The sequence below is a fragment of the Limulus polyphemus genome, unplaced genomic scaffold (assembly GCF_000517525.1).
Source record: "Limulus polyphemus unplaced genomic scaffold, Limulus_polyphemus-2.1.2 Scaffold164, whole genome shotgun sequence".
Classification (NCBI taxonomy): domain Eukaryota; kingdom Metazoa; phylum Arthropoda; class Merostomata; order Xiphosura; family Limulidae; genus Limulus; species Limulus polyphemus.
In genome coordinates, this window is record NW_013665774.1 from 436,444 (window position 1) to 449,372 (window position 12,929).

The 12,929-nt window shown below is 33.8% G+C and overlaps 1 protein-coding gene across 2 annotated transcripts in view; it reads right to left on the bottom strand.

The window, feature by feature from the left end:
- LOC106477312 (flotillin-1-like) overlaps window positions 1-11,500 on the bottom strand; it is a 29,626-nt gene extending 18,126 nt beyond the window's left edge. Inside the window, exon 1 of one of the 2 annotated variants that reach the window (XM_022381447.1) lies at window positions 11,304-11,500. In XM_022381447.1, coding sequence (XP_022237155.1) covers window positions 11,304-11,352 — 49 coding nt within the window. In that variant the 5' untranslated portion in view covers window positions 11,353-11,500. The remainder of the gene's footprint in view (window positions 1-11,303) is intronic. The other variant, XM_013937900.2, reaches the window with a different exon arrangement.
- Window positions 11,501-12,929: the final 1,429 nt, after the last annotated feature.

Consider the following 12,929-nt stretch of genomic DNA (forward strand, 5'->3'; position numbering starts at 1 on the left):
TCATCCAGGGAAGAAGGAAATACATCCAGCTGAGGATTACCCCACTGTGAGCATAGTCACCAGAAATCTTGAAGATTGAGGTACGATTCTGTGGGATAACTTTTGTCCAGTCTGGAAAGACAATCCACCATGAGGTTGAAAGCACCCAAAACATGACACATCAGGACACTTGTTCCAAGAACGTGGACACAAAATAGTAGATCCAAAGTTTGACTGCAAAGGGAATGAGAACAAGTGACATTTTGGTGGTTAATATAAGCTATCACTGTAGAATTGTCACAATGGATCATGACAAGTTGATTCCTGACTATAGGAAGAAAGTGGTCCAAAATTCGTTGTACCACCAAAATCTCCAAGGTGTTGATATGGTAAGATTGCTCAGTCGTAGACCATTATCTGGAAGCCTCCTGCTGATCAACACACACCCCCAACTATGTAGGGAAGCATCAGTGAAGAGATGCAAATTCAGGTGAGGAAGGGGAAGCAGTACGCCCAATTATGTGTGGGCCTTATTCAACCACCAATGCAGATCGTCGATGAGGGAAGAATGAAGGACCTAAGGGAACAAATGCTTCCAGAGAAGACCACATTCCCAAAACAATAGAACCTCGTGAGCAGTAAGAGAGGGAGCAATGAAGACATGGAAATTGAAAGCTTCATTGAATGGAGTCAAAGAGAAGAAAGTTGGGCCCAACAGAGGTGGAAGTTGATAAAAAAGCCCTCCAAGTGGACAAGCTACTGGGTAGGAGACAGGAGAGACTTCTTCAACTTGATAATTCAACCCATTCTAGCAGCTTCTGACAGAAGGAGATGAGTGCTGTGTGAAGATTCCACTTCAGGATGAGCTAACAGAAGTCATTCATATGTGTAGTGGTGTAGGCACTACCACCGAACATGCACAAGTCGGACAAAAGTTTCGACCACCTGACAAAAAACATATGGAGCAGAAGCAAGCCCAAAGGTCGAGGCATGAAGCTGATACACAACCCCGTGATGGACAAACCAAAGATAGCATCTACACTGACAAGAAATAGGAATGTGCAGATAGGCATTCGAAATGTCTACCTTGGTCATCCACAATCCCAGAGAGAAAGCCCACCTTATATGAGAAATGACTCCATTGTAAAATAGGGAAAATCCAGAAATTTATTGAGGCAGGACTAATCGATAACAGGAAGCCAGTCATCCGGTTTTCTTGGGGACCATAAACAGCCTGTAATAAAAGCCTGAGGAAGGATGGCTGATAGCTCTCTGCGACAAAATAGTCCGTACCTCCTCTGACAGACAATGACTGGTAGTAGGATCCCGAGGTAATGCAAAGGATATGGGTATGGGAGACAATGGGGGTAGAGAATAGAATGGGATAAGTCTTTCTGGCAAGAACTGAAGAACCCAATTGTCAGTAGCAATTCCAGGCAGAGGGAAACAAAATTTGTCAAACAAGCTACCACAGGATAGTCACCAGTTCTGCTGCCAATAATGAGACCTGCACTGATAAACACAACAACAAATGGAATCCCTAGTGGGAGGAACAGGTAAAGGACAAAAAGGTATTGGATTTAGAACAGGGGATTGCAAGGGCCTAGAGTGAGACAAACGAGCAACCAAGAACGAAAGGGTCAAATGTTGCCTCATAGAATCAACATGTTATTCCATAGTTTCAGGAATATTCCCCAAAAGGGGCCATTGAAGAAAAGGAGAAAAGAGTCATTCACAAGTCCCAAAGGTAAGTGGATGGTAAATGAACATGGAACAAGACAGTGTCTCTCCCCTGAAGATCCCAACAGCAAAGAAACCACATGTGATGAGATAGATCCAAGGAGGATAATTGCACCTATACTGAAGTAAGAAAGGAGAAAGTTATCCCCAAAATTCCTCTGGTGATCAGTGGAGTGCCTCAGAAAGAAGGTGCCTAGAGGACAAGTACTACAGGAGAGTCATAAGGGTAAGATGAAGGTGAGAAAATTGGCCATGAGATAAACAGATAGGACTGTCAGGGTCAGACCTCAATACTGGCAGTAGTGATTTTAAATGCTGAGAATTCAGAAAGGGGTACTCTGTCTGATGGTAAACCAAGGAAAACTGATCTGTGGCCTGTGGAGCACAAGGCATGCTAGAACTATCTCGCAACTGAGAAAAAAAATGCTTAGCATGAACCTCGTCATCAGGACAAGGAGGGAAAACAAAATACTGGAAGGAAAGAGTGTCAGGTAATACGGAAGGAACAGGATTGTAAGAAATTGGGTACTTGGATTAAACTGAACAAAACTGAGAAATCCTGCCTAAAAAGGCTGAATCAGGCCTAGCAGATTATGCAGGAGAAGCATGGGAAGGCACAGCATAATTGAGAGGAGAACAAAGGCTGTCAAAATCATTGTTTTCATGAACAGGTTTGGCAAGTTCAAGAGAAAGTTGAGAACTATCTGGAGAAGAAAGTCAACACAGGTTATATTCAACTTCCCAACAAATTAAGCCTGAAAATTCCTCAGTCGAGTCCTCCCTACCTGAAGCCTGTGTAATTGTGCTAATAACAGGTGGTAGAACCTCCGATATAGTAACATAAACTACAAAATGATTAAAATTATGCAAATAAAAATCAAGAATAACCTAGGTAAGTTATCACTAAAAACTTGAAAAAATAAAACAGTAGTAAAAGATATAAATGATCTTTCCACTTCTTATGAAAAAATTAAAAAGAAAAATGCATGACAAGACAACATTCAAAACACATCTTAACTATAGCACTGCCTAACGACAAATGACAGTTTGGTAGAATCAAATAGAGGGAGTCACATGCATCAGGAGAGTGTGTGTCCCACTCCTACTGGTGGAGAGTTGTCCCATGATAATTGGCATGCAAGACACAACTGAATCACAATAATCATGGGAGTGAGAGGTTTGTGGCATGCAAAAAATGTTTTTGCATATAAAGGGCAGTACTGAACAAAAATAGACATATATGCGATGGAAGGTAATGTACTGTACCCGAATGTACCATTTCTATTACAGTGTACATTAAAACCAATACCTATTAATTAAATAGGATGGAATAAAAAGATTCATAATCATTATATACATATAGTTAATAATGTTTGACTTTTGGGAACACACTGAAAAATAAATGGTAGTAATTAAAAACTATTCAGCAATTAGTCAGTCAACAAAACCAATACATGCAATAGCAATAAAAGGTTTTCATATTGTGAAATAAAAGAAAAAATTTAGCTTGTGTTCAAATTATTCAAATGAAATAACTCCATGTGTAATGAAAAATGACTACCACCTGCATGTATGAAAAAATATAAAAATGCTTGACAAAATAAATTTAGATATTAATGAAAACAATGAATCTTGGTGGTATTTTAAATTAATAAATAGGGATTAGAAGTTTGAATCAATATCATACAATGCACACACATAGACAAAAAAAAATATATTTTTATGTACGTGTGTATATGCAAATACAAAATACCAGAAGAATACACAAACAAAATAATATTTTACTATCACAGTGCATAAGAAAAACATTATTTGTAAACAATAAAATTTACACTCTCAGATTACCTTAACATGACAATGTTTTCATACAATAATACTTGCATATATATATATATATATATATTTCAGCTGGTAATATGATAATAAACAATGTCAATAAGTATACATTTTTCTAATAAACACATATCTCCCCCCCAAAAAAATTTTTTTTATGAAATTAACAGTACAAAAAAGAAATAATAAATGATGTAGAAAACAGCATCAACTTAATAAGAAACAAACAAAAACAATAAACCTACCAACTATTCTGAGTAGCTAAATTAAACATATAGAAAGATGCACATAGACTTGGTAATACAAAATAAATCAGAAATGGAACCAGTAAAAAATAAAAGATTGGATTAAAATACTGAAAGCAATAAAAGAAAACTAACAACACATACATAATGAATGTGTAACCCCATGTGCATGGGTGGGAGTGCATGCCACAACCTTTTACTGAATGCCATTCAACATTATGTACTTGATGTCAAAGTTATCAACTATTCACTTTACACTACACTGCTGATTTAGCAACAGTTTGTGGAAGAGGATAGTAAATACTAGATACAATACATGAGTATACTGAAAAAACTGTAGACATGTATTTCAGATATTCTAGAACTTATGCAAACATAACCTGCAACTGTTGTGCTGGACAAAAGTATCTTATTTTTCAAATGAACATATACACATTTCGGATATTCTGTGTCTTCATTCTTTAACCCTTTCCATATAGGTCAGGGGTGAAAGGCGATGTCATGGCATTTGTTGACTCGCATTCAAAATTTTACTGAACTACTATTTCAGGAATTTATATCAATAAGTTTGGCATCAAACTGTAGATTATAATTCAAATTTTAGAATTATACATTATTCAATTTCTTAATTTAAAAGTAAATATTAAAAAAACACAGTTAAACATCTATTTTTGTGTGTCACATGGTATGCTGAATGCAGCACTGGTTCAAATTAGATAACTGTGATGTCAAAATACTAAGACAAATTAGGTACTCAAATTACTGATATTGACAAGCTAGCACATAAAATAAGAAACTCTTATCTTTTCTATTTGCTAAGATATTGCTCATGTAATGAATCAAATACAGTGGCACCCCACCCACCTCTTTCCATTTTTTGAGGCTTATATACACTTACTTCTATATATCACATGAATGACCAATTGAAAGCTCAGAATGTCCCCCTAGTGGCTTTCTTAGCCATTTTAAATTCTTAAGACACCACCTCTCTCTTTCAAACCAAGATTTCAAGGAGGTAGGTTGCATATTTAGTCTGCTCGAAATTTCATATTTTTTTAGAACCAAATACAGCTTAGTTATTATGCTTGATAAAATATAGTGGAATTATATGGTATTGATATAGTAATTTATGATTTTTTGGTAATTCAACTGTATTTATAAAACCTAAAAAAAATTATTTTGTTTCATATCCTCTGCGTGCAAAATTTTAAAAGGTTTAGCAACCTAGATCAAGCAGCATCTGAGTACAAAGGTTGTAACTACAAGATAATTGTTTCCTTTACTTTTTTATTTACTGTTCTATGTTTTAAAAATAATAAGTTTAAGAACTTATTTGTAAATAGTAATAATCTATATACATATATAATGTATAATAATTGAAATGTGATGGTATTTTACGAAATACTAGTCTACTGAAACACAGCTAAGACAGGTCACTTTGTAAAGACAAAAGGTCAGTTTTATATTATTGGTTATGGTAACATGTGTACACATGTGCTGCATCATTGTAACTTCTGTATTGTTAGCCAGGCACAGCTGAAAGGTCAATATAAAAAAGATAATAAATATATATAAATGTATAAAGTTGTGAGATTTAAGCTATTTAGTCTAAACATTTATGTTTTTGTGTTATAATTTGTTGTCATTCTAGAATGAAAAGAGGCATAATTTACATTTATTTCCTAATTTTTTTTATGATGGTTACAAGATCAGTCAAATCTATTAAACCCGTACAGAGATTTGTTGCTGAAAATAACAGATATTTTACATATATTTTAAAATATAAATTTTTTTCTTAAGAAATGTTTGGTAACTACCTAGACATTATAAAGATTTCGCAAGTGAAATTTGAAAGTTTTTTTGATGCATAAAAGTATTTTTAATCTTAAAATGAAAATTACTTTGCTTGTTGGAAAGGCAACACGTGAAAAGAAAAACATTGAGAAAAACATTGCTTTAGACACCTTAAGATTTAATATAAAAAAATTTATATTTTGTGTATGAAAGAATTGTAATGTTTACTGACAATCTGCCAAATTTCATTAACATATGCTTACTAATTTAAAAGTTATAGCATGAAAACTATAACAAGCATGAAATGGTTATGAGGTCGGTCCAAGGGACCGAGCCCGTGCTGAAAGAGTTAAAAGTAATTAGCTAAAGCAAAGGATAAAAACTACTAAATACTTTAATGTTTTACTAATAGCTATATACTTTAATGTTTTACTAATAGCTATATACTTCAGTGTTTTATTAATAGCTATATACTTTAATGTTACAAAAACAAATACAAAAACTATTCAGTAAAGCTCTCCAAATATACTTAAGGATAACTGGCACTGAAAAGTTAACATTTTCCTTACCTGAAAATGTATTTCTGATAGATACTCACCTTTACACACAGAATAACATGATCCCTCATGCATCTGCCTATAAGATTTGCTTGTCAATAGCCTTGACATAACTTTCACCAATAACTAACTCACCTGATTAACACAAACTAGACTAGTACATGATGATATCATCATGCAACAATAGCTCTCCACCAATAGGAGGGCAACACAACCTTCTTGCACAGTAACTCCTCTTAAATACTTGCACTTCATTCTTAGACTAGGCAAAATGAAAGTGCACCAGAAGTGGAGAGGATAGGTGGGAAGGTGTATAGAGGTAAGTATCTATCTAAAATATATTTTCAGGTAAGGAAAATGTTAACTTCTGAGACAATACTTTACATATGCATACAGAATAGTTAGAATCCCACATTAAATTAGGTGGAGGGGCCAGTGCAACCATTAAACCTAGATGAGTTCCTTTTGGAAGGTGCCCAAAGGGAAAGCTTATGGAATGTAACACCTGATAGCATGGTATATTTCGTCTTCATTCAACTAATTTTTGATGTCTTATTTCCCGAGAAGTTTTGTTCCATTGGAAAAAATAAGTCCAAACCATTCTTATGTTACAGTCAATGACCTGTAAAACTTTTAACCAAGCAGCGATCTTGAAATGCCTCAGACAAAAGGTGAAGTCATGAGAGATAATGCAGGAGCAGGAAAAAAAAAAGAGACAAAGGTGCAAAAGTTGGGTACCAGAAAGGAAAATAAAAGTTAAGGGGTCTACTCCCAAACAGGTAAAAAATTCCAAAGATTGGGAATTGAGGAACAGAAATGAGGAATGGCTGTACGCCAGGACAAAGTAAACAAGTCAATGATAAGAATGAGGCATGTTAATATGAGTGTGCAGGTGTTTTAGAAATGAGTCCATATGGACCCAAATGTTAGGTGAAAGAAGGAAGACAAAGTAGTTTCAAATTTGGGTTTCATATAGTAAAGCACAGAAGGTATCAAAAGACAAAGGGAAAAACAGAGAGAAAATAACATACCTGTGAAATCATGTCAAAGAAGATATGAAAAGAGTAAGTACTTTCCTCCACAGCCAAAGTTGTGACTAGAACAAACCATGTTGGGGAAGATAGCCTGTCATATCTGTTAACATCCTGATGACATCCAAATTGGGGAAAAGGAATGTAAGCTGAATGGCCAGGAGGAGGAGGCCACTGTGCTTGAAGGAACTCATTACACAATGAGCAATGGCAGTCACATCCTCCACAGACAATGAGCCCCCAGAAGCCACATTAGAAACATAATCACTAACACAGGACAAGGTGGAAGTTACTATCACTTGAGAAGTTATAATGGGTAAGTAGGAAAAAATATATATTATGTTTTGTTTTTTCTGTTACTTATGAAAGAAACCAATGACAGTTAAACAAGATTTAAGTTTTGTAAGTTATCACAAATCTCATGTAATTAATTAATAATTTTAAAGCATGTCCGTTCTAGACAATGCCGAGGAAAAGAACAAAGTTATTTCAAGTGCTTAAGTGAAGTTACTGCACAAGAAGGTTGTGTCGATCCTTCTACGAGTGGAAGGCCCCCATCATATGATGATATCAATATGCACTAGTGCAGTTCACAATAAACATTATTTTTAGGTGGGAGTTAGCTCAAGGATAGTAGCATGCAAGTCTCATAGTCAAGTGCACAAGGGATCAAGCTATTCTGTGTGAAGGGGTGAGGTATCATTTTGGAATATCCACATTTTACAAGACCTTTCTTCAAAAAGTCACTTCTTTAAGTACCATACGGCTAACTGGAGTGGCAAAGTCAGTAATGTGAAATAAGATACTGATAATAAACTCCAATTTAAACTATTTTATTTAAAAACTGACATTTTAGTTTAGGCCTTCAACTAGCACCTAGTGCCTAGAGTAGACACAAGTCCACACTGAAGGCATAAGCCCAAACTCAAGTTTGTATAAAATAAAGTTTTAAATGGAGTTTGCTGTCATTTTTCAAAAACACATAATTTACTTTTGAAAACCTGCATACATGTACATACATATATGTATTTAAACTTATTTTTAATACTCAACCTTAAAATAGACCATTTTGGGTTGAAACAAAAAAAAATTTACATTATCTCCATATTGTAAATTAACATGAGAAACTTCCATGTGTATTCAAGCTTAGCACATGTATATACAGCAAGAGAATATTCTCTTATATTCAATAATATTATAGAATTAAAAATTCTTAACAACAATAAAAGGTTTCATACAGAACATAAAATTACCTACATTTATATAATCTTTCACTTTTTCAAAAATAAAAACATTGAAACTTAGCATACATCATAAAATTTATTTATTTTGAATTTATTAATACTTGATATGCAGGAAGTACAGTGAATTATTATCTAAGAATAGCACAGAATCTAAATTAAGCAATTTTTTGGTAATTATCTGTTTATACTTCTTTTAGAATGACAAAACCTCCATTCCTTTATTTTTTACACTAAAGAGGTAAATGAAATCTATAACGTACAAGATACTACACATCTAACCTCTGACATTATGTGTGGTAATAAGTTTTATTATATTAATTAAGTGCATTACACATGGTAAATATGTCATATTTTATTACACCTGTAAATAGAGCTACTATCAGTTAGAAGCTATAACCAGCATTTGACAAATTATTAACCACATCAGTAAAATGCAAACAAAATCTTAAGAATTTCAATTTTTGAATGGTTGGTCAAAATGATCTTAAAACCTTAGGAGTAAAATAGATGTGTGAATTTTGTTGAAAAATAAATTTAAAGGAGATGTCAAACTAACAGAAAAACTTTTAATATGATGCCATTTGAATATCTGTCTACAATATTGAAAGTTTAAACATACTTGTCACAACATTAGATTTGAACTTTAGGATTGACAGAATGTAAACAAAGAATAATACAGAGAGCTGAGTACGTTATAATTAAAAATGATTTTGAATATGCAAATCAGCAGGCCATGTGACAACTACAGCTGATATGAAGTCACAGTAGAATGGCATGCATCAAAATTATATTTTGACAATGAAAATTGATACCTTTTGGGAAAGTATGTAAAAGCCTCATAAAGACGTGTTCAGGTTGGCAATTCACAATTTCAAACATAGAACTATCCCTTAAACAAAGGAAAACAAAAGCAGAGGGGCAACTAAGGGCAGAAGGAGGATCCAAAAAGAAATCTGCAACAAGTCATATCCTAGCAATAGTAAGCAACGTATGGTGTCTGGTAAAAGATTAAAATCTATGAACCAAAGTTTAGAAACAAAAGCCATCCATATACCCAAGGGAACAGTACGCAACTTAAGAAGTGTCTCTATCTGGACAAAAGGCTAATAGAGTACAGATTCATGAAGAAAAAGCTTCCAGCCATAACCCCCATTTAACTGTTGCATACCTCAAGCAGCCATAAAATGAAATGGATGTTCAGGACAAAACTAAACATTTTTTTATTAATGGGCCAGTTCGAAAATTATTTTTAGCAACTTGATACCCCCCCCTTTCTATTTGCCGGATCATTTTGCCATTTACCCTTTTTGTTCTGCAAAGTATTTAGTTTTCTGAATGTCACTTATCATCTTTAAAGTATTTATAAATCAAAAAACATTTTCCGCAAAACATACCGGCTTATATGATGGTTTACTAGCATCGGCAATACACTACTGGTAAATGTGCAGTGAACGTAACCAGGTAAGCCATTTCCCAGCACACAGAGTAATGGCATCACTATCATTCCAGAGAAGTAAAATAGTTTTACACTGCAATCTCAATAATACTACAAATTCCTGCATAATCATTTAAGCTTTCAGAATGCACCATTTATGATTTCTTTATTAAAGTTTCCAGGGGACGTGCCTTTGAAAATTGTTACTGCTGGTAACTTGAATGGGGTGGTGGAGGGGTGGAATAGCCTACCTACCTACCCATACCTCAGAGAGGTGAGTAGGCAATTTCAAACAAATAATTTTTTTAAGCTTTTCCCCATGCTACTCCATATGAAGACATATCAGTTAAATTGCCAGATGCAGCACCTGTGGATTTCATTGCAATTGGTAGAGCTTAGCAATCAACTTGACTAATCAATTACATCAATTAGTGTCAGGTAAAATAATCTATTAATCAAAATTATGATTAAATCCTTTAATGTCATGGAAATAATAAACTAAGTTAAATTAGCTTTTCCAATTATTCCAACAATCCAAATCATCTAAAAACTTCCAATACTATAGGATTCCTCATTATTATTTTTGATTAATTCAAGGTTATTCAGCTTAATTGATAAGTATCACAACTCATGAAAATAATCAACTAATTGATATTAGTGTTTTCCAATTATTACTACTATCAATTATTCCAACTATCCAATTCCAAGTCTCATGCAGCAATAATCAATTAGTTGAATTTAACTGATCCATCAATAAATTCCACCAATCATCCTGCTGCAGTGATCAGACAGTTAAAACAGGTGCTGGGAAACTGTCATCCTTTTATGTTAAAAAAAATATTCTTCTTTATAGTAAAAGCTGTAACTTATAATAATAAAATTTAGAATAACCACACCAGTGATCAAAACATCAAACTTGTTTTAAAAAATATTCTTTCTTACATTACTGTAATTTAAAACTGTACCTTTTAATTAAAAATGCTTGTAATCAGTAAGTAAACTCAAAACTATTAATGTTAGACTCAATTTCTAACTAGAGTTATGTAGATCGTATTTTCTGAACATTAAGACTCCAATTCGTCATAGCATTACTGATACTACTACTATCGGAATATTTAAAAAGGTACGACATGGTACGAAGTTACCTACTTGAGAAAGGTAGCACATTATGCTAATATAATTATATATAGACAAACAACGATTTATAAACATAAGAAAAAGTTTTATTGATGGTGGAACATACTACATGTTTCGACAGAACTTTACTCTGTCTTCTTCACCTATTATCAACGTTCTATCGAAACATAGCTACTTACCCTAATTTAGGCTTATGGCTAAGCGCCAACTATTTGTAATACTAATATCCTATTGGTATTACTATTAACAATAGTATATCAAATAAACATTTTAACACGCTAAAGAATTGTAGCGTATCATTAATTTACCTGAGACAACCAAAGCCTCGTTCGGTCCACATGTTTCAAATCCTGGCATATTTGTATGTCAAGAACTAACAACGATTTTATTACACAAGTAACATCAATTACCTAACCAACGCCTAACGCTAGGCCTTCTTACACAAAACTTCAATAGGGTATAGAAATTCACTAATTGGTAGATTAATCATATACACTTATAGATAAACAAATATGATATGTAATAGACAGAGATCTGGAAAACATAAAATTTTAATAAGATTTTAATGTGTCGCAAAGCTAATAGTAATACTAAAATTAATATTAATTATAATTTACACAGGGGGATGCAATAAAGTTTTCCATTTGTCCTTGAGCAGTTATTTGTCTTAGTTTAAGATTTTTATTTTTCAGGTTTTATATAGTTAATTAGTCCGAAGGTTCCTGATCTTTATAATGAATTTTTATTTAAATATTTTTAAGCATAAAATCAAGACTGAGTTAAGGATTGGAATCTATATAACAGTATTTTCCCCAAACTGTGTTTTTCCATTTCTGATAATGTCTAGATCTTAATTCAGTAAAAAATAGGTTTGACTCCAAACAAGACTGCAATATGATTTATTTTGGTACGGTTCTTTTGGAAAATCCCCCCAGTGGCACAACGGTTTTCTGTGGATTTACACCGCTAGAAACCGGGTTTCCATACCCGTGGTGGGCAGAGCACAGATAGCCCTTTGTGTAGCTTTCTGCTTAACTACAAACTAACAAATCTTATGGGAAAATAACGCTTTTTAACATATCAACAATCCTAAGAATACCAATAGTAGGTTATACAAATTTGTTATTACGACAGCGGAAGTCACGCAACGCTGGAAGCATGCACGCTGGAGTTTCTCGAAGGATCATGAATTATCGAGGAACCCCGCGAATGTCTAAGTGTTTGCTATACACCCTTTTTTTTAGTATATAAGCCTGGCGAGAAAAACCGAAGATATTGAATTGAAGATATAGATAATTGAGTCAAGCGAACAGTAGCCACCGTAAGTAAAGTGTGTGTGAATCATTGTGATTTATAGCGTGTGTTATAAAAGTGGTTAAGTTTAAAGTACTGATTGGAAATTCTGTGTATTACAAAGTTGTATCCAGAAAAAATAAACTGGTTTAATTAAGAAAAGACTTGTATCGCTGAAGTTCCTCGGAAATAATTTATACCAGAAATTAACAAACAAGCAGATAGCAACAAATTGGTGTCAGAGAGTGGGACCGAAAATAAAAAATAAAGAAGATGATGATGAAAACGAGAAGTGACAAATCAAACTACAGCTTGGCAGATTTGATGGCAGCAATACAAGAACAATAAATGGAACAAGTAAAACGAAAAAAGAAACAAGAAGAGAAATTACAGCAGTTGTTGGAGGAAAAATAAAAGAAACAGGAGAACGAGAAAAGAAACAAGGAGAGAGACAACAGCAGCTGTAAGAAAACCTGCAACAGTGGCAGCTCAAACAGCAAAATCAACAAGAGAGATTACGGCAGTTGTTGGAGGAAAAAGAAATGAAACAAGAAGAACGAGAAAATAAACAAGAAGAGAGACTACAGCAGTGGTTGGAGGAGAAAGAAAAGAAGCAAGAAGAGAGACTACAGCAGTGGTTG